The sequence below is a fragment of the Hemiscyllium ocellatum genome, chromosome 1 (genome assembly GCF_020745735.1).
Source record: "Hemiscyllium ocellatum isolate sHemOce1 chromosome 1, sHemOce1.pat.X.cur, whole genome shotgun sequence".
Taxonomy (NCBI): Eukaryota; Metazoa; Chordata; class Chondrichthyes; order Orectolobiformes; family Hemiscylliidae; genus Hemiscyllium; species Hemiscyllium ocellatum.
In genome coordinates, this window is record NC_083401.1 from 51,039,545 (window position 1) to 51,063,276 (window position 23,732).

General features: G+C 41.5%; 1 protein-coding gene across 1 annotated transcript in view; it reads right to left on the reverse strand.

The window, feature by feature from the left end:
* The window catches only part of slc45a2 (solute carrier family 45 member 2), a 43,524-nt gene continuing 19,792 nt past the window's right edge, over positions 1-23,732 (reverse strand). The window contains exons 6-7 of the mRNA XM_060829177.1: positions 13,894-14,099; positions 1-225 (exon numbers count right to left, since the gene is read on the reverse strand). Of these exons, the coding sequence (XP_060685160.1) occupies positions 1-225; positions 13,894-14,099 (431 nt within the window). The remainder of the gene's footprint in view (positions 226-13,893; positions 14,100-23,732) is intronic.

Here is a 23,732-nt window from a genome sequence, read left to right on the forward strand (position 1 = left end):
TCACTGACCATATTGGACAAACAATCCAACAAAGCAACAGCCAAATAATGAGATGGCAGATGAAGTAATTACAACAACCTTCACAGTGCCAGCCAAATTTACTAAGGCCCCAACACCCACTCCGACCAAGATTTGTGCCAGCTGCACCATAGCACTGAGTGCAGCACAGTCGATGCCTTTACCCCTGCTTTCATTCAAAGGTGTTCCACTGTTTGTTCTTTCAATCTGAAAACAGAGCAAGGCCAGAACAATGTGTAACTAGAACAGTTTAATTTCATTTTAAAGTGCTTTGACCTTCAAGAAAGTCATTTGAATTGACAAAATAATTTGTATTCAGAGAAAGCAAATAACTAAAAGAGCCACAGATAAATCTTGTCACAAAAATAACAATAAATGAAAGAAAGCAGTGTATCTCAACTTTGTGAGTTAAAGCATAAAAAATATTGCATTGTGTTTATAGCAGAAAAACAAGAATTTCACCCGACTTGTAAGTCCATGTTGGTGGTTTATACTCCTTATGAACCTCTTCTCAGCCTTCTTCATCTAATCCTTTCAACCTATTCATTTTTTTCCCTCATGTATCTATCTAGCTATCTTTTAAATATACCTATTTGCAACAAACACTTATTGTGGTAGTGACTTCCAAATTCTAATCACTTTCTGTGTAATTATATTCTTTGTATTTTCTACTCATTTCAGGAATAACTTACTTACATTTATGGCCCATAGTTCTGGTTTTCCCTGGAAATAGAAACATCTCTTTTATAACTTTAAATTTCTCTAAAGATTATACTTCAATGATATTTTCCTACAGAAAAGTCCCATCATGTTTAGTCTTCAAAATATTGGACAGAATGTAATAAGGGTCTGAATAACCTTGGCCGTGCAGAGATGTTTTGCAGAATCAGAGCAGAAGTCTGATGAGGCTTGATGTCCAGATCATCTCCCTCCATCCTTTATGCTTTTCACAAGTAGCATGGTGAAATTCTCATTAGGGAGCGGTGAGTTGCCAGTTGATGATGACATTAGCTTGCTTGCTTGCTACGGATACTGCCTGACCAGCTGTGATTTCCAGCATTTTTTTGTTTTCTGTACAGATTCAAACATCTGCAGCAATTTAAATCACCTCATTAATAATCAGCTTTCTTCCTTATCAAACTCCCCAAACAAGCTAGACATTGAGCAAGAATTAGCCTGGAACCTAAAGCTGGTACTTAGTGACTTCAGCCTGCTGCTTGCTCTGAAAGACGTCCATGGTGGACAAAGGGGAACCATATTTCAGGGCGCACTCCAAGGTCATGAACTAGACATACCCCATGACCACACTCACTGGCATCCAATATGTGCCAGTCTCTAGGAACACTCCAGTCCACTCGTAGGATCCTTCCACATTTTAATGTGGCACCTCAGGCTGCACTGGCAATGATCATTGCAATGCTGCAGCAAAGACACTGGTGAGTGAGGGTAGATGTTGCAGGGACAATATTAGAAATTACTGGAAAAGCTCAGCAGGGCTGATGGCATCTGTGGAAGGAAATCAGGTTGAGTGATCCTTTCTCAGTAGATTTTGCAGGCACTGGTGAGAGTGGATGAACATGAGCCTTGATGGGAGGTGGTACAGCAGCTGAGAAAGATTGAGTGTGAAGTATTGGAGAGAAGATTGTGGCACATCAGCTGGCAGAGCAGAGAAGGTCTTTAGCCTTTATTTTTTGCAATGCTGGGCTTTTCCACAGATAGCTGAGACAGTGGCAATTGCAGACCAAACTGACATGGCCTGGTGTCATAGTTTCCATTCTCAATTCTCAGGGTAGAGGTCACCCTATCACTGTACCAACCCTTCAAGCCTGATTTCTGAGTTTCTGCCTGTAATGTGGAACATCAAATTCCTCTGCCTACCATACCCGAGGCCTATATCAGGAACTGTGCAAATTGGCTCTGGATTGACCTTTGTTTGCTGAAAATGTGTTGCTGGAAAAGCGCAGCAGGTCAGGCAGCATCCAAGGAACAGGAGATTCGACATTTCGGGCATAAGCCCTTCTTCAGTCATTCCTGAAGAAGGGATTATGCCCGAAACGTCGAATCTCCTGTTCCTTGGATGCTGCCTGACCTGCTGCGCTTTTCCAGCAACACATTTTCAGCTCTGATCTCCAGCATCTGCAGACCTCACTTTCTCCTCATTGACCTTTGTTTGTCAGGGTCTAAATCAGCCTTCTAAAGATGGTGTGCATACAAGAGATGGCAATGAATCCCAGGCTCTCCACTGAGTCAGCAGTTGTTCCAGAACAATGTGAGATTAAGATGCTGTCAGAATCAGATTTGAGGCATGCCTAAGGGCCAAATAGTTAGTTAATGAGGTGAGTTTGTTCAGATACAACAAGAAATCCCACTTGGCCTTACTGGAGGAATCTTTCTAAAAAAAATTGACACAACTTGGATATAGCCAAAAAGACATAAAATCCAGCCCTTTCCAGTAAAACATTTTACTTGCACTCATCTGAATATAATTATAAAAATACTAAATCTCAAAGGAAACAACAGTTTATATTTCTTCAGTAGAAAGTACTGATTTGTTGGCAGGCCAAGTCTGGTAGAGGCATTGCTAGCGTGAATGCACAAGGGAGCAATTAACTGCCAAGCTTTTGTTTAAATTAAACTTGATAAGTTAGCTCTGATTAATAAGTCATTGTCATTGGAAATGATTGGGGAAAGATTGACCCAAGCTTTTGTCCAGTTGAAAAAAAGCACAATGCATGGACAAGTTCTTTCTTTTCAGAGTTCTGAGGGAGGCAAGGGCAGGGTGGTGATGTTACTGGATCAGTAATCCCAAGGTCCAATAATGCTTCTGCGCACCACTTTATAAAAAAGATTCGAGAGATTTCAGAAGCGATTTACTAGAATTGTTCCAGATATGAGAAACTTCAGCTATGAGGATAGATTGAACAGTAAGGCCAGTTCTCCCAGGAGAAGATCTGATTGAGGATTTGCAAAGTCATGAGTGGACTGACAAACTAGGTGGGAAGAAGCTGTTTCCATTTGTTGTAGAAAAAAAGACCAAGAGGGAAAAATTTAAAGTGATGTGTGAACAAAGCATGAAGTGAAGTGAGGAAAAGCTTTCTCATACAGCAAGGAGTACAGAATGCATGGCCTGGAAATGTGGAAGCAGATTCAATTGAGACATTCGAGAGGATATTGGATGGTTTTTTGGATAGTAATTTTTCTTTGTGTGCAGGGACACGGCAAAAAGGCACTGGGGAATAGAACCAGACTAGATAATAGAACTGATGCATGTATAATGGGCTGAATGAGCTCCTTCTGCACAATAATAATGCTGTGATTTTTTGTGCATGTTTTCTTTTGGCATGCCTAAATAAGCTTGCATACCGCAGCCTGCCTGATGTTCTGATTTCAACGTCTGATACGATTGTGCATTTTGACATTTCAATCCTGATTGTGATAAAAATTACACCAACAGCAATGTAAGATCATTAGTGTGCCTAAATGGATGAGGTAGAAAAGAGGAGAAATATTCTGTAGCCACAGCAGGGAAGGAGACAACCAGATAAATATCAAGGTGATGAGTACCTTTGGATGTCAATGTCAGGATCATTCATGGATATCATTGTGTTGGACAGATAAGCCCCCTTAAAGGGTAATGTCGGCTGTGTGGCAGGAAATGCCAGAAACTTTTGATATCGTAGTAATTGTAATGAGGTCAGCCAGGTGGATCTCATAGATTATGAGATCCCTGATTGAAGTTGTTAATCTGGTACAATGAGGGAGCCCAAGCTGACAGATAAGAACAGGACTGTCAGACATTTTGTTCACTCTGAGAGCTGGCTCTGAGGGAGGTGGATCATTGTCAAAGACCCTCCATGTGTGAATAAAAGGTGGCTTGGTGACAGAAAAGCAGCCTCTGTAGAGTTACTTCAGTGGCAATGAGAGCAGAGTATCTTCCTGAAGAAATTCGCTTGCAACAGTCATCTTTGAGTCAGCGTAAACATTTGTGGCATCATTCTGTTATTTGGGAAGTTTGTCTTGTTCAATCCTGCATTGAAAACTGTCCCAGTATGTGGAAAGAATGCTTTAATTTTTCCAGGCAAATGATATTGGGGCAGATGAAAAGCAACGAGTAATTCTTCTGACAGCTTGTGGCTCTGCAATGTTTTCTGTTATTAGGAGCCTAACCTGCTCTGAAGCACCAGATACAAAAAACTTGATGGATTTTGTTAAGGAATATTAAGAACCAAGCCTCCTCTAATTCTGAGAGGGTATTAGTTTTACTTGGCAGTTCGAGAACCAGAGGAATCCATACGGGAATTTTTAACTAGATTAAGACAACTGGTAGAGGCATGTGTTTTTGGTTTAACCATTAATGAAAAGCTGAGACACCATTTGGTATGTTGGAATAATGTTGCAACCATGCAAAAACACCTACTAGCTGAAGTCCAACTGAACTTCAAACCAGCACTACACTGGCTTCATCATTAGAAAATGTGGCACGTGAAGCATACAAGGTGCAGGTTATTCCAGTGGAAGTCGATATGCTTGCCAGTCCGACTAAGTTTGGGAAAATACCACTTGAGTGAAAGCAATTGCATAGCCTCACACAGGACATATCCCGGACAGAGGGACTCTAGAGCAGCCCACAGCAAAACCCCCAAACAAAGCCAAGCCTCAGTCAAATGGTTAAAATTTTCTTCAGGGGTTAGGTTGGCAAGCCATTGCGGTTACAGCTGGTAAGCAGACTTGAGACAGCAAAAGAGTCCCACCAGACCTGAAGTGAATAAGAGAATTCTTAGGCTGATATCCTAGAGAATGCGCACCCTAGAAAAACCACCAACATCTAGTATGGAACAGTTTAACCAATCAAAATAAAGGTCTGGTTATATGGTTTTGATTAGATTCCCTACAGTATGGAAACAGGCTATTTGGCCCAACAAGTCCACACTGACCCTCCAAACAATAACCTATCCCCAGACCCATTGCCCTAACCTATATTTACCCCTGACTAATGCACTTAACACTATGGGAAATTTAGCATGGTCAATTTACCTGACCTGCACATCTTTGGATTCTGCTTCTAATGGAGTTCAGTACCAGTGTGGTTGTTTCAGTGATTCCAGAATCAGTCTTCAACAAATAATTTACACTGGATTCCAATCCTTAGGTTTGCGCAAGACCTCAGCTATACTGAGAAGCTATACCAGGAGAAAGTGAGGACTGCAGATGCTAAACATCAGAGTCAAAGAGTGTGGTGTTGGAAAAGCACAGCAGGTCAGGTAGCATCCAAGGAGCAACAGAGTCAACATTTCAAGCATAAGCTCTCCATCAGGAATGAGGGGGTGTCCCAAGGGGGCTGAGAGATAAATAGGAGGGGGGGGGGGGAGGCTGCCATGCATTAAACAATCCCACCTCCCTGTGACTGAACACTTCGACACCTCCCCCATTCCGTCAAGGACATGCGAGTCCTGGGCCTCCTCCACGGCCAAACCCTTGCCACATGACACCTGGAGGAAGAATGTCCCATATCTGCCTTGGGACCCTCCAATCACAGGATCAATGTGGATGTCACCAGTTGCCTCGTCTCCCCTCTCACCATCTTACCCCAGATCCAACCTTCCAACTCGGCACCACCCTTTTGTCCTACCTGTCCACCTTTCTTCCCACCTATTTGCTCCACACTCCTTTCTGACCTATCACCTCCATATACCTATTGCATTTCCAGCTACCTTTCCCCTGCACCTCCCACCTCCACCCCAATTAATCTCAGCCCCGTTTGGCCATCCTCTCATTCCTGATGAAGGGCTTATGCTCAAAACATCGACTCTCCTGCACCTCGGATGCTGCCTGACCAGCTGTGCTTTTCCAGCACCACACCCTGAGAATCTATCCCAGGGAACCTTTACAGATTATAGGTGCAACTTTGATTCCAGTCTCTTATGAGAAATAGCTGGTTCAGTTACCACTGACTGCAGTAAAAGGCTCAGGTCCAAAACTGATGAGGTGAATTTGATTGAGAAAGCTGCACCTAGATTGGCTCAAAATTTTTCGATTATAAAATGGTTGCCTGAGTGAAATCCTAATTCAGTACCCAGACATTTTTTAGAAAGGTCTACAGAATATTAAAAGGGGTCAAGGGTACCTTGCGTGTTGACCAGGAAACAATTCCACAATTCTACAAGGCCTGCCCAGTGCCATGTACCCAACAGACAAAAATAGCAGCAGAAATGGCGGCACGGTGGTACAGTGGTTAGCACTGCTGCCTCACAGCGCCAGGGACCTGGGTTCAATTCCCACCTCAGGCGACTGACTGTGTGGAGTTTGCACGTTCTCCCCGTGTCTGCGTGGGTTTCCTCCGGGTGCTCCGGTTTCCTCCCACAGTCCAAAGATGTGCGGGTCAGGTGAATTGGCTATGCTAAATTGCTTGTAGTGTTAGGTAAGGGGGTATATGTATGGGTGGGTTGCGCTTCGGCGGGTCGGTGTGGACTTGTTGGGCCGAAGGGCCTGTTTCCACACTGTAAGTAATCTAATCTAAAAAAAAAATAAGAAGGCTGGAAAGCGAAGGAACATCAAACCAGTATGGTTTAGGGAATGGACAACACTGGTCTTACCAATTGTGATGCCTAATGAGTCATAGAGTCATAGAGATGTGCTGCACGGAAACAGACCCTTCAGTCCAACTTGCTCATGGCAACCAGATATCCCAACCCAATATAGTCCCAACTGCCAGCACCCAGCCCATATCCCTCCAAACTCTTCCTATTCATATACCCATCCAAATGCCTTTTAAATGTTGTAATTGTACCAGCCTCCACCACTTCCTCTGGCAGCTCATTCCATACATGTACTACCCTCTGCGAGAAAAAGTCGCCCCTTAGGTCTCTTTTATATCTTTCCCCTCTCACCCTAAACCTGTGCCCTCTAGTTCTGGACTCCCCACCCCAGAGAAGAGACTTTGTCTCCTTATCCTACCCATGCCCCTCCAGTTTGTCTTTATGGGGATTTTGAACACACAGAAAACCACTTTTCACAGCTGGATAAATACTTTATCCCTTGCATTGAGGATTTGTACCCAAAGCTAGAAGGAGGTTGTCCTTCACAATGCTGGACATGAGTAATTCATACTTACAATTGTGGTTAGATGGGGATTCTCAGAAGTATGCTCCATTTAATACCCATAAATAATGATACTTATATGACACTACCATTTAGGGTATTGTCAGCTTGTGCAACATTTTAGCAGACAATGCTGAACATTTTACAAGGGTTACCCAAGGAACAACATTTATCTGGATGAAGTGCTAATAACAGGGAAGACCAATAAAGAGCACTGAGAGAACTTAGACATAGTCCTTAGATGGGAGAGTCAATGGTCCAGAACGTCGACTCTCCTGTTCCTCTAGGATGCTGCCTGATCTGCTGTGCTTTTCCAGCATGACACGTTTCAACTCTGACTCTCTAGCATCCACAGTCCTCACTTTCTCATAGTCCTTCAATGTTTCTCTTGGTGGGTGTATGCCTGAGAAGGGTAAAATGTGTTTCAGGCAATCCAAGTGATCTATTTGGGCTACAGAGTTGACAAGATTAGTTTACGTCTGTTGAAAGATAAGGTGAGGATGATCAAAATTACCCCAGCTCCCACATCTGTACCGAAGCTTAGGTCTTTCCTTGAGTTGATGAATTATTATGGAAAGTTCAGACAAAACCTGGCCTTGATCCTGGTACCTTTGCATCAACTCTTTAAAAAGGGTCAGCCATTGAAATGGTCACATAGCTAAGCCATAGCTTACAGTTACCATCCTCTCAGATGTTGGCCCACTATGATGCCAAGTGAGATCTGGTATTGATAGGCAATGTCTACCCATGTGGCATTGGGGTAATATTAGCTTACAGGTGGCCAAATGGAGAGGAACACCTAATAGGGTGTTCATTCAGGACTTTGGTTAATGCAAAGTGTAAATATATTGAGATAGAGAAAAACGTTTCGGCAGTATATTTGTAGTCAGGAAGTTCCCCCAACATCTTTACGTTCATAATTTTTAAAGAATAGATCACAAAACCCCAGCTAGGTCTCCTTAAAGTGGACAAGGCGGGGTCACCCATAGTTCAGAATGAATTCAGCAGTGGGCTGTAATATAAGTGCATACAATTGTAAATTGGCACACACCGTCTGGGAAGCCAAGTAACAAATGTTGTTGCATTGAGCCACCTCCCCCTAGCAGGCACATCACCTTTGGTACTACCACCGGAAGAGTCCGTAATGGTTTTAAATTTTCTGGACACACTTCAAGTCACAGCTGACAAAAATATGAGACATTGGATGCACAAAGATGTGGTCCTGACAAAACTGAAAGAGCTGGTGGTGATAAGGGAAGCTAAAAGGCTTTCCAGAATTGAAACGTTTTGGACCCGCAGAGAACAGATCACAGTAAAGGACAGGATATTATTGTGGGGAGTAAAAATGATTGTTCCTAGCAAAGATCACCACCAGATACTGGCTGAACTCCACCAGGGTCATCTAGAGGTTTCCGAAATGAAGTTATTGGAGTGTCAGAGATTCTGTTCACTCTGAAAGCTGGCTTTAAGAAGTTGGATCAGAGTCAAAGACTGTCCATATGTAAATAGAGGGTGATTGTCATAGACTCATAGAGGCATAGAGATGTACAGCACGGAAACAAACCCTGCAGTCCAACTCGTCTATGCCGACCAGATATCCCAACCCAAGCTAGTCCCACCTGCCAGCACCCTGCCCATATCCCTTCAAAGCTTTCCTATTCATATACCCATCCAGATGCCTTTTAAATATTGCAATTATATTAGCCTCCACCACATCCTCTGGCAGCGCATTCCATTCACGTATCAGCCTCTGCATGAAAAAGTTGCCTATTGGATCTCTTTTATATCTTTCCCTCTCACCCTAAGCCTACGCCCTCTAGTTCTGGACTCCCCCATCCCAGGGAAAATACTTTGTCTATTTATCCTATCCATGCCCTTCATGATTTTATGAACCTATATAAAGTCACCCCTCTGCCTCCGACCCTCCAGGGAAAACAGCCCCAGCCTGTTCAACCTCTCTGTATAACTGATGAGATACCATCCTCTGTGAAGTTATTTCAAATACAATCCCACATATTCAAAGGCTATCTCAAGGATGGGCAGAGGAGATCACATCCTCTGCCATTGAAGTTACTTTTGCTCACATCCTGAGTAATTACATGGTTTGTCAGAATTATATAATGGAGAAAACTGTTTTTCAAAAGTCAATCTTTGTGACATTCAAGCACCATTGTGACTCAAAGTCACCATCAATTCTTTGTGTCTGCACAAAAACTTGTGCTAATGAAGTCATTACTCTCATTGTAATGGACAGTACAAGCTCAGATGGGGGTAAGCAATTTTGTGATTTCAACAAAAGGTAAGAATAATAGGCATTTCAGAAAATCAAGTGGAAGAATAATACTGTATTTTTTTTAAAAACTCTTCACTACCACTGTAAATGTCTAGAGTTAGGAAGTATTCCTACTTGGCAAATGCACCTCAATTTAGGAACCCATTAGAGCAAATTTTCACTTTGGGGAGGTGGAGACACGATTACTTTGGACCCATCAACTTCAGAAGTGGACTAAAGGCAGCCAAGGTAGGCTGGTTAGGGAGTCCACCTCAGGTTTCTAGGACTTTGTTTTAGTTAATGTAGAAGCTATTAGACATCAGCCCCTCACCCTCACATGTCCCACCTACTCAATCTCATAAGGAGATTCAGTAGAGATATTCAAAATTAGGGGCGGCATGGTGGCTCACTGGTTAACACTGCTGTCTCACAATACCAGGGACCCGGGTTCAATTCCAACTTCAGGTAACTGTGGGTTTCCTCCAGTTTCCTTCCACAGTCCAAAGATGTGCGTGAATTGGCTATGCTAAATTGCCCATAGTATTTAAGGCTGTGTAGGTTAGGTGCATTAGGCAGGAGTAAATATAGTGTAGGGGAATGGGTCTGGGTGGGTTACTCTTCGGAGGATTGCTGTGGATTTGTTGGGCTGAAGGGTCTGTTTCCACACTGTACAGAGTCTATAAATCCTACTTTCACGAGGTGCCAGGGCAATTAGGTAAAGAGAAACTGATGCAGGCATGATGACAAACATTTTCATGGATTGACAGATTAAGATTTGGAAGGGACTCCATGGAAGTTTTGTAGTTGCTGTTTCAATTGAAACATTCAAGAGAGAGTTAGAATATAATGGCTACCAGGTCTTTTCTCATAATCCCTTTTCGTTTCTCTAATAAGCTTTTCACATTCCCTCTGAATCTTTGGTAGTCCTCAGTTGTACTTTCTATCTGGTACCTGTCATAAGTACGTTTCTTCAGCTTTATTGTAATTTCTATCTCCTTTTTCAGCCAGAAATCTCTGGATTTGTTTGTTCTACCTTTCCCTTTTGAGAGAATCTACCTTGACTGTACTTGAACTATCTGCTTTTCATGTGAAGCCCATTGTTGAGCTTCAGGTTTTCCTTTTTTTTATTTCTGGTGCCAGTCAATCTAGCCCAATTCTGTAGCCTTGTTGAAGCTGGTCTTCCTGCAGTAAATTATCCTTATTCTGGTTTGTCCTTTGTCCTTTGGTACTGTCTTCATAAACCTTACAGTACAATGAGCACTGTTTTTTAAACATTTCAAGACCTCCAAGCAGCACTAGCAAAACATGCTGCAGGGAACTCAATCCCAGCTCTGTTTAGCTGCAATACCTCTGTCTGATACAGGTACAATATTTCTCCAAAGCCAGTCCCAGTACCCCAGAAGTTTAAAGCCCTCCCTCCTGTATTGCCTCTCCAGCCAAACATTTATCTGCCCTATCCTGTATTTTTATATTGCATTGCACATGGCAGTCGGAGTAATCCCAGAGATTACTACATTTGACATCCTGCTTATTCATTTTTACTCAAGCTCCTGAATTCTTATGAAAGGGCAAAAATCACTCTCCATATCCTAGTCATATGTACCAATGTGGACAGTGACTCTGTTCATTCACACCAAAATAATGTCCTGGACTTACTATCCTTATTATTAATAACAGGGAGGTGACATACCATCGCATCTATCGTCACAGAAACGCCTGTCTGTTTTCCGAACAAATCAATTCCTTACCACTACTACACATCTTTTGTTCTTCCTTTCCTCCTGCATCGCCAAGCTTTTCATGGGGTGTCACAATCCTGACTCTGACTGCATTGTCTTAAGGAACCAGCACATTCACTAGATTCCAAAACGGATAACCAATTTGTGAGCAGGACCCCCTGCCTGTTGCTTTTGGATTGCCTGGCAGATAGCCTTCCCTTTCTGCCTCCAGGCATGATGTGACCGCCTTTCTGAATGTGCTAAACATGTACTCTCAGCCTCACAGGTATGTTACACTGACCTCAGCCACCACTTAAACTCGAAAACCCAGAGCTCTTGTTTCTGCAGCTGCAAGCAGTTGCAGCACTTGTGATTCCATTGGACACTGGCGAAATCTATGATTTCTCACATATTATAGATCACAAATTCTATCTACTTGGTTGAACTGAGCTATTTTAATTTTTCATTCATTCACAGGATGTGGGCATCACTGGCTAGGCCAGCATTTATTGGCTATCCATATTTGCCCAAAAAGACAGTTAAGGACATTCAATCACATTGCTGTGGGTCAGGAGTCACATTTAAGCCAGACCAGGTAGGGATGACAGATTTACTTCTCTAAAGGACAGTAGTGAACCAGCTAGTTTGATGGGACAATTAACAATGGCTTCATGGTCATCATTAGACTCTTAATTCTAGATATATTTTATTGAATTGGCAGGATTTGAAGTTGGATCACCAGAACATTACCTGGGTCACCAGAATATTACCAGGTTATTGTGTGATGATGCTGCTCCTTTAAAAAGGTTATGTTGTCTGTAGCTTTTTTTCTCAGTAGGTGGTAAAAGACACAGGTTCCGAAACGTCTGGGCTTTAGGGCCAGTTTGGTCATAGCTAACAAATACTGCCTCAGGAAAAAGGCTTTCAAGTTAAAAAAAAACGTGAAAGGGGAGTGGCTAGTTCTCCCAGCTCAGCTTTTTGCTGGTTTGATTGGATTTTTAGCAGTCTGGCTGTTCAATGAAAGTAGGCAGCCAATGGTGAAGCTGCTGGACCCAAAGAAGCAGGTCCAAGCTGATCCTCCCTCTTTCCGTCATCTCTCATGTAAGACCCTGTGTTTGATTTTACCTTTTGTGCTCAGGGGTGTTTATGGGGATTGTTGCAAGTATTGGGAACAGCATCATTAAGCTGGGATGATCTGTTGGATTTCCACGTAAGTTACGTTATTCAGTATTCTATTCTCTTTTATTTGTGTTTCATTTGGTGATCTTGTAGGTAAATTCAGATTTGTTTAAAACTAAGTGGTTTGACCAACCACATCCATTCTGGAATATCCACGTTACACCTACTTAAAACAACTAGCAAAGTTAGTGTCTGGACTACTTTCCTGAAATGTTTTGAGAGGGTCTGGCTTGGTCCACAACAATTGCTTTCCCATTGCATTAATTTGGATTACTTTTATTACTATATTATAGTGTCCTAACTTTCCCTTATAGATTGTGTTCCTCAGTTAAATCAAAGTACAGCTATTTCTTTAAAAATAATTTGCTTTTCTAATGCTGAAATTTAAAGACAGCCCTAATAGCAATTTCTTACCACCTTTACAGATTTTCTGTAACATCATCAATTTTTCTCCTTCTCTGTTCGAATGGGTGAGTTCTGAACATCTGAATGCTGTACCTCACCAACTCCCAAGTAGCAGTGCAGTGATTGAGACTTGCTCACAAGTCATATCCTCTCACCCTGAATTGGTCCCTTGAAGATCTGATATCTCTCTGACTCCATGATAAGTAGTGTCAGCCTCAAGACCCACCAGTACATTTACAGTTTTGAGTTGGCCCCTGCAGTTTTAAAGCCTCTCTGACTCCCAGAAGCTTACACATAGCTTGCAAGAATGAAAATCACTGTGCCCATCTCACTGAGGAAACTATTACTGAACACACTGACCTCTAGAAATATGTATCTCATATGAACTGCTTTTTAAAATATTTAGATTTATCGACACTTGTAATTTAAATGGCATAGTGGATCAGTGATCAGCACTGCTGTCTCACAACATCAGGGACCCGAGTTCGATTCCAGCCTCAGGCAACTGTTTGTGTGGAATTTGCACATTCTCCCCATGTCTGCATGGATTTCCTCTGGGTTCCTTCCACAGTCCAAAGATGTGCAGGTTAGATGGATTGCCTGTGCTAAATTGTCCATAGTGTTCAGGAATGTGTAGGTTAGGTGCATTAGTCAGCGGAATAAATATAGGTTAGGGGAATGGGTTTGGGTGTTTTATTCATGACGCTGATCTATAATTTAACCTTCAAGGCTTGTGCTGTGGCTAGATTGAAGAACTATAATTTTAAAAAGGGCTAGGGAAAGTTTTCTGCCTACCTCAGAAAGCGATGGGAATAAAGAAAAAGAAATTGAAGAAATCAAACAATACCTCACTGTTTCAGGCTTTAGAGAGTGAAAGCAATCATAATTGAAATTGAGTATATTCTCCTTTTTTCCGTGACAGAGTCTAGTACAGATGCTGTAACCATTGTCAATAGGTATAAATATCTTGCATCTTCCTCCAGGGAACCAATCTCTGTCCCTTTTTAGTTTTTAACAAGAAAGCCTGTTGTTGAGCAGATGTCAGAGCAACTCACATGACCTCCTTTATTCCTTCAGCTAAATTTAAAGAGTAAGACCTAAAGAACATAAATTTTGTCTTTGTTTAACACTTCCTTCCAAGATAAGGAGGTGGTTTCTATCTTAGTATCCACTCACTCTCATATTTCAAGCCTGTAGACTTACCTTTTCTTTTCTGTGGTACTCTGCCATCAAGTTAAAGGGCACAGTGTAAAGAGTGCTGGACATCACCCCAAAAGATGTACAGAGGAGCAGTGTGGACAGAACATTAGGAAAGAGACCAATTAATCCAGTTCCAAGGCCAAACAGGAAATATCCAACAAAGTACATTCCTTTCAATCCTATTACAGGCAAAATGATCTTTTGTAAATCTGTAAGAGAATCAGCGGTAAAAAAAATTACAATTTAATTTATTGCCTAAACAATATATTGACAATAATGTAAAGCTACAAATGTTGGAATTTTAAATAAAGTTTGCAAGTATCGCATCTTATCAATCAGTGTTAGAATAATAAAAGCAAAATTGCGCAGATGCTGGAAATCTGAAATAAAAACAGGAAGCGCTTACAAACTCAGTACGTCTGGTAGTATCTGTGCAGAGAGAAACAAAGCTAACATTTTGAATTGGATATAACACTTCTTCAGAACAGATTCTTAACTCTGTGTCTCTTTCCACAGATGGTGGCAGACCTACTGAGCTTCTATAGCACTTCCTGTTTTAATTCTAGAAATAATAATGGACTAATGTTTTAGATATTAAAAATCTTCAGATTATATGAGAAATTTTAAATTTGATTGTATGTCAGACCTGAAACAGGAACCAGTTTTCTCTTTTACACACTGATGGTCATGCTTAGCAGATATGTTTTCTATTGGTAATCTTGCACAGAGTTTTAAGAAAAGTGATACATGCTAGATCGTGTTGCTACAGGCAGAAAAACCAATAAAGTAGGTTTGGATCCTATCCAGTATTGCCAGCTGCCCATCTTATATCATAAACTTTCCAAATAAATTAACTGAATGCATTACATAATTTTAATTGGGTGTAAATTGAATTTGAAGACTTGCCTATTGCCACTAAGCTTAAGTGCTAGATTTTCATTCTGATAAAAATGTGACCCCACAGCTGTAAGGCACTGAGTTGAATTGTTCCAGCCCCCGTTGATGTGGAAAATGATGAGTCAGCTGCAAAAATATCGCGAATTTGAAAAAGATTTTCAACAAGTCTGATTTTGTACCCAAGTTTTGACAGTGTGAGATAAGAATCTTGTGAATGAACAGAGAGGGGCCAGTTGCAGAAAATCCTATCTTGTTATTATGTGCTCTTCTCTTATATATCTCCAGTCTGCTCTTGGCCCACACAGCAGAGAGAAATTGGTCAGTGACAATTCCTGATAAGAAAGTCAGAGTGGGTATCCAGAATCTGCAGCTCACTCCTTGCTCCTTCTGACCTCCATCTCAGTCCACAGTCCCCAGCAGCCTCTGGAGATGCTCCATGGGCAGTAACTGCCTGTACCCTCACCACATCATTATGGCAAAGCTCCAACTCACTACAATTCTCCACTTTAACACTGACCGCTGGAGTTCACCAACACCTTACATTGTGATGCTGCTGCCTTGCCACTTGAGTGCTGGGACAGGGAACCACCTCATGGCTGGTGCAAGATATTTCACAGGGTATTTACCCACACTTTTACTGTTCACATACTTTGCATCTACTTGGATGTTCATAATGTCTCCACCTTGCCTTGCCTTTTAAGACAAACACAAAACTGGACAACTTGTTGCAATTCTGGATTGGTGGTGCTGGAAGAGCACAGTTGGCTACGTAGAACAATTGATCTTCCGTAATTACACCAGCACCACTCCCCACCTCTTCCTCCGCTACATTGATGACTGCATTGGCGCCACCTCATGCTCCTGCGAGGAGGTTGAGCAATTCATCAACTTCACCAACACATTCCACCCTGACCCTAAATTTACCTGGACCATCTCTGACACCTCCCTCCCCTTCCTGGACCTCTCCATCTCCATTAATGATGACTGACTTGACACTGGCATTTTTTACAAACCCACCGACTCCCACAGCTACCTGGATTACACCTCTTCCCACCCTACCTCTCGCAAAAATGCCATCCCATATTCCCACTTCCTCCGCCTCTGCCGTATCTGCTCCCAGGAGGACCAGTTCCACCTCAGAACACACCAGATAGCCTCCTTCTCGTCCACATCCCGCACCTCCGCCCTCAGACCCCACCCCTCCAACTGTAACAAGGACAGAATGCCCTTGGTGCTCACCTTCCACCCTACCAACCTTTGCATAAACCACATCATCCGCCGACATTTCCGCCACCTCCAAAAAGACCCCACCACCAGGGATATATTTCCCTCCCCACTCCTTTCCACCTTCCGCAAAGACCGTTCCCTCCGTGACTACCTGGTCAGGTCCACGCCCCCGTACAACCCACCCTCCCATCCTGGCACTTTCCCCTGCCACCGCAGGAACTGTAAAACCTGTGCCCACACCTCCTCTCTCACCTCTATCCAAGGCCCTAAAGGAGCCTTCCACATCCATCAAAGTTTTATCTGCACATCCACTAATATCATTTATTGTATCCGTTGCTCCCGATGCGGTCTCCTCTACATTGGGGAGACTGGGTGCCTCCTAGCAGAGCGCTTTAGGGAACATCTCCAGGACACCCGCACCAATCAACCACACCGCCCCGTGGCCCAACATTTCAACTCCCCCTCCCACTCTGCCGAGGACATGGAGGTCCTGGGCCTCCTTCACCACCACTCCCTCACCACCAGGCGCCTGGAGGAAGAACGCCTCATCTTCTGCCTCGGAACACTTCAACCCCAGGGCATCAATGTGGACTTCAATAGTTTCCTCATTTCCCCTTCCCCCACCTCACCCTAGATCCAAACTTCCAGCTCAGCACTATCCCTATGACTTGTCCGGACTTGTCCTACCTGCCTATCTCTTTTTCCACCTATCCACTCCACTCTCTCCTTCCTGACCTATCACCTTCATCCCCTCCCCCACTCACCCACTGTATTCTATGCTACTTTCTCCCCACCCCCACCCTCCTCTAGCTTATCTCTCCACGCTTCAGGCTCACTGCCTTTATTCCTGATGAAGGGCTTTTGCCCGAAATGTCGATTTCGCTGCACCTTGGATGCTGCCTGAACTGCTGTGCTCTTCCAGCACCACTAATCCAGAATCAAGGATGACTATAACCAGGCAGACGGTAATGACAAAGTAAGTCAACAGCATCATCTGATATTTGTCCAATGGTTTGGATACAGCCAGGAGGGTGCTTGGGGTGGTGATCATCAGAGGTTCCATAACATTACAGTCCAGGGAGTCAGACATGGTCAGTTCTGCAGGTCCAGGACAACTAACAGGGGATGACTGGTAAGTCAGTTGGGGTATTGTACAGAGGTCAATCAGGGGTTTAGTCGTTCATCTGTCAGGGCTGTGCTTTCAAATTGGTCACTGGGAAAGGTCATGGTCAGCCCTAAACAATGAGAAAGTATTATGCTAGTGCTTGGTGTTAGGGAAAGTCAGAGTTCTAAAATAGGACGATATTAAGAATGTGTAGCTTGGTAGCTGCAGTTACAACAACAGTTGATATAACAAGATTGCGATGTAAAGAAGCAACACAATTACAAATGTGAGGTTCTATTTCAAATGATTCTATTTCACTTATACTAATTACATCTCTCCAAAGCTCTTATTCTTTTACTTCTCTCTTACTTTGTGTACTGTGACTGTCTATTCACGGCTGACAACTTTAAATATGGTGCCAACAGCAGGGATCCCAGAACATCCCAGCAGTGGCAAATATGTCCACTGCTGGTAAGAGCAAGAAAGTGCGAGTGAGGCACAAAAAGGCTTAGTGCATATGTAATGAGGTGAGCTGTGGCATTAGTGAGACTGTACCTGGAATAATAACATATCACCTCTGTCCCTTTACCTGAGGAGGGATATTGTGGCACTGGAGACAGTTCAGAGGAGGTTTACAAGATTGGTTCCAGAGTCGAGGGGTTGAACTTATGAAGAAATGCTGAACAGTTTTGGCTGATACTCTGTGGAGTTTAGAAGAATGAGAGATATAACTGAGGTATATAAGATGCTAAAAGCGAATAACAAAGTAGATGTAGACATTATGTGTGCTTTTGAGGGGTAATCTAGAATGAGAGGTTACAGTTTTAAAATAAAAGGTCGCAATTTTAAAATGGAGATGAGGAAAAATGACTTCTCTCAAAGGCTGGAATTCCTTCCCCCAGAATGCACTGAATGCAGGATATTGAATAGATGGGAATATTTCACTAATAATGAGTTGAAGAGTCATGGAGAACAGGCAGAAAAATGGAGTTGAGGACAAGATGAGATCAATCATGATCATATTAAATGGTGGAACAGGCTCAAGGGTCTGAACTACCTACTCCTGCTCCTAGCTTTTTTGTTCTTTTGAATTACTGGAGTTTGTGGACAGAACCTCTCCATGGGACTCCCTGGAATTGATACTGAGCCAGTCTGTTAGAAAATATCAGCCTGTGGGTTTTGCTAAAATGTTCAAGTGGAAAGAAATGGCTCAAAGGAAACATTTCACAGCTGACACAGCTTGTCAATTTTGTTTACTCAAAATATTTTTTGTTCTTGAACAAGATACTTTGAAGCCAGGAAGGCCAATTGATTTATTAATTTGTACATTTCATCAAGCAATTCATTGTTTTTAATTAATCCATGGGATATAGGCTTCACTGGCTGGCCATAATTTACTGCCTATTCCTAATTGCCCTTTACAGGAGGGTCACTAGATTGATTCCAGAGAGAGGGGTTTGCGAACAGTCTTCTTAGAGAGAAGCAATTAATTTACTGTAGGTACACCCATAATGCCTTTATGGAAAGAATTCCAGGATTTTTGACCCAGCGTTAGTAAAGGATCAGGGATATATTTCCACGTCAGAATGATGGTGGTCTTGGAGTGGAACTTGAAGGTGGTGATGTTCCCAACTATCTGCTATCCTTGTCCTTCTAGATGGCAGTGGCCATAGGTTTGATCTAAAATACTTCCCAGATCTTTACCTCCATTGCATTTTTAGAAGAAGAAATTTCAGACATCAGTCATAAAGTCACCCAATGCTTTCCCTCTTTATCCTACTCTTTGCTTTAAGTTAATCAATATTGAAGATTTTCCTTTTTCATCTGCAACTATGATATAATTATCTAAGATCAACTCCCAGAAGTTCATTTTCTCTAACCAGAATGCCCAGACTTCTCCCATCTTTCATCACCAGCCAGCCTATGACATGAAGGATCTCCCTTTTAGTCTCCTTGATGAGACATATTATCAACCTGAGCCTTTATTTTCTTGCTTGCAAATCCATCAGACAAATGTTACAAGATAATATTTTCCTTGATTCTCTCTTAGTACTCTGCGATAACTATCACATATCACTAGGAATTCCTTCATTTTGAAGTTTTTTTGTTTTATTCTACAATTCCATCTCATTTATACCAGTCAATAATTATACCTCTATTTTGAGAAGTCTGTAGTTCTTATTCCCTTCTCAAATTTCTAGTTCTTTCATTCTGCATTTTAGGTTTCTTTTCTTCAATTACTATTTAAGAAGCTTCTTTCTTGTAACTTCCTTTCTCTTTGCTCAAATAACTTTTCCATATCAGTTAGAATGGTTTACAAAAATTCCCTGCAACTCCACCATTTAAAACCACCATGGCTAACAAGATTGGATTCTGCCTGCAGAGTATCTTGTGTCTGACAATTATCCAGTGGCAATCAAATGTGTGTGGCTTCCGTCTAATAAAGCACCAGCAGTATTATTCCCAGCAAGAGTTGGAATGGTAACTATACTAAGAAAGATTTGTTGCCTTTATTCCTGTGAAGTAGATGATCAACCTAAAAGATATTATCCAAGTTTTGTTAGAAAGTTACTCTGGTCACTTGGTTTCAGACATTGAATGGAAAGTCAGGAATTGTTTTGACAAATTTCCTCATTCTTTAATCCCATACACAAAGATGACTTTGTCACAGTTGTTTAACTAGTTGATCTTGTTTTCCTATTATGGCTGCAATTGAGCTGTAGCTTTGTCTCCATGCAGAGCTTCTTTGTCAATTGACTGGATTCTGAAGATGGCTTTCCAGTTTGAAGGACTTTATGAGATACAAGTTTTGGGTACTAAGATATGCTCCAGGGACACCTTTAGAGGGGTCAAGTACACTTGAGGCTGGGGTGGGAATCAGGTAGCCTTGGAGGTGTTGAAATTTGGGGTCTAGTGAACTCTTGGGCTTGTTAACGGTAGAGAAAAATCTACTTAAAAATTGTCTATACCTCTTGGAACTGCCAAACCTGTCTACAACTGTCAAATTTATTTTAATGAAAGTAAGTGTTTATTTTCAATGAATTGTAGTCTACAATTGATGACTATAAGGAAACCATCTTATTGTTTTCTCCTGTGTCTGGGTACTAGTGGATACAAATTGAATTGGCATCGTAGATGAAGGCGAAAAGGTGAAATTACAGTTTGGATTGAGTTGCATTAAGTTAGCAGAGAAGGTTCAAGACACCGTAGGGGATTGGTGAGAGGCATGGAGTGGCATTAGGATGAGGAATAATGGCAATTCCTCAACATTATGTGGCATGGATGGGGTGGGTGGGGAATGGGGGAGATGAGGGAGAAATGATGGAGAGAATAAATCCAGGGAAGATTTATTCATTTTTCTGTTTTAATTTTGGGACATAATGCCAAGGCAAAGATAAGCTATCCACGCAATCTAGTACGGTCATTGGCAACCTCTTCAGCACTTCATGGATCATCCATACTGAATTTCAATTTAACCAGCTCCGGGACCCAAAATGGGGAGTACAGGTGGCCATTGTTAAGTTGGAAGCTCTCCTATCTCTATAGGCTAGATCCGCACATGAACATCTTGAAAAGTTAGTGCTTGAGCGATTGGTCCATAAAAAATGTATGAAATATTTATGCAATTAGACACAGGTAAATCGAGAATAAATTCTACAGGAGGATAAGGGATTTGAATCAAATAAGGAAAAGGTAAATTTAGGACTGAGATAAGGAAATTCAGCATCAAAAAACTGATCAGAATTAACTTTTAGAAGGAGCAGTGCCAATTGAGTAATCTAAAAAGAAACAATTCCATGATGAAATTGACATAGTTTAAAATGTCTCTGGAAATATATTAACATCGCATGAATAGCTGTCCTCATACAAGTTGGATTGGTTATTATGTGAAAATAGATCCGTTAATTTGAGGCTCACATATTTACTCAAATATTCTTCAAGGTTATACATTTTGAGAAAATATTTTGTTACCAAGAACTGAAATTTTGCATTCAATATTGTTAATGCTGAGCTTTGCTTTAATTCCAAGAAATGGTTTTAAATAATAGAGAGGGTGCTGAAAGCATCAACCAGCAGCATATTTGTAAATATCATTTCTAATCCAGTACTGCAGCAATTCAGTATAATTTATAACTCTATCCAATTCTGTAACGGATGTTAAGTAACTGTTTTAGCTTGATGAATGTCTGATTTATGTATAGTATTTCCTCATTCAGAATGATTGAAGGGTGGGAATGGTTACATCAATTTAATGATGCAACTTAAACAATTAGAAAAAAATGTTCATCTGTAAACTTCACAAAGACTGAAAATTAATTTAAAAAGTCTCGTCTCCAGTGGCTGAATTTTGCAAAACTTCTCCCAAATTCCATCAGACAGAACTTATGAGTAATTCAAAGAATATCATGAAATGCTAGGGCCTGTAACATTATCACACCCTCCTCACCTAACTAAGCTGGCTTTAATAGCAACATGGAGCTTTATTTTCCCCTTCCCATTTCCGTATACGTTCCGTACATACAAAGCAAGACAAACCAACCGGACCAATTACCACCCCATCAATCTACTCTCGATCATCGGTAAAGTGATGGAAGGTGTCATCAATAGTGCTATCAAGCAGCACCTGCTCAGCAATAACCTTTTCAGTGATGCCCAGTTTGGGTTCTGCCAGAGTCTCTCAGCTCCTGACCTCAAGATAGCCTTTGTTCAAACATGGACAAAAGATCTGAATTCCAGATGTGAGGTGAAAATAACAGTTATTGACATCAAGGCTATATTTAACCGAGTGTTGCATCAAACTCTGAAGTCAATGGGAATTATGGAGGAAAACTCTCCACTGGATGGTGTCATACCTGACACAAAGGTTTTACCTGGTTTTAGGCACTATATGCACCCTATTTTCACACTGTTTGGGAAAATAGAATGTTTTAGTCTTAAAAGGTCAACTAACTTGCAGACGACGGCAGCCAAGGGGACAACAGTTGCCCTGATGTATCAAGTGTTGGCTGAGAGGGTTTAGACAAGTGATTGACATAAAATGCCAGCCTCCTCAAAAGGAGCAAAAGGAAAGACTGAGAAGAACAAGCCACTACCTTCTTGGGAGAAAGTCAGAAGTTATCCTTCAAAAGCTCGAGGGAAGATCAAAGACTATTACCACCAAAGACGACAGTCCCTTACTGGAAAACCACTCCATTCTACAAAAATGGGATTGCTAAAGTTTTCTCATCTGTCACAGATTTCCTTCGACAAAGGGTCAGTTAGACTCAAAACGTCAGCTCTTTTCTCTCCTTACAGATGCTGCCAGACCTGCTGAGATTTTCCAGCATTTTCTCTTTTGGTCATAGATTTCCTTTCTTTGTCTAACTGAATGCTGCATCATATATAAAGTGCTGCTTTTCAACAAATTGAATAAACTATTTGAAAATTACTTACAAATAGTCGATTAGGTAACCGTGATCATGAACGTTCCAAAAGCTACAGCAGTGAGGCCAGTATATGCCCAATGTCAATGCTCATGGAAAGGAGGGGTGTGAGCCATTGCAGTCTGGAAAGGGTACCTGAAATACTGGTGACTTTTGTTGAAAAAGGAGGCCCAGAGGTGCAAGTTTAGGTAATAATAGCATTCTAATGGATACATATAGGTTGCTCTCTACTCACTAGTGAGATTCTTGCCTCACCATTCGAAATTTGGCTATTGAATCAGATATTTTGCTCTCAATATTGACATTTTCATTTCTGACTTGTCTCACCAAAGTTCACATCATTCAGATTCCACTTTCAGAACTGTATGCATTATTGACTGTCAACATACTCTCTTCCTTTCCTCTGTGCTTCCTACTCCCTCACAAACTCTCTTGTTCTTGCTACATCAGGGTAAAGCTAGAAATTCCTCCACAGTGTCACTATTATTCAGAAGACATTAATTCATTTTGTGTACTAGTCTATCATCTTTCTTTGCACCATCTCTAATAAAACCTCCTAGAATATTCTCATCTGGAGTTTTCAGTCTCTCTGCAACCTTATCCATCCTTCTCTAAGCACGTTTTAGTGGGATGAACTTCCAGTCTGACAGCCTTCTCTTATTTACCATTCCCTCTAAACCATCTTTACTTGCCTTGCCATCATCTTCTGGGAATCCTATCTTTTCCATTCTTTACCCCTACCTGCCTTCAATATTTTCTACTTTGACAACGTTTTTTTTTGTTTCTTGTGATATCTTCCTCCCATTCGGACCTTCCCCTGAGATATTTCTGGATTTGCCAAGTACTATAGAAATACATATTTATGTTTGTTTACAGAAAAATTCATGGAAACCAGAACAAAATAACTCAATAACATATATTGTGTTTTGTTCTGCTTCATCCTCCCCTTTTAACAATGGAATAAATAGTGCCCCAAGCACAACAGAGGAAATGCAATGTAAATGATGCAATTTAGTCATATATTATAGATGCAAATTCTCCCAGATGAAATAATTATATCAGACTTAAAATAAATTTCCATTAGTTATTTTAATTTATATTGGTTAGTGACACAACATTCAAACGTATTGCAAATACTTGGATTGGAGTTTATTCAAATGACCAAGAATGTATCTAATTATTATGAATCA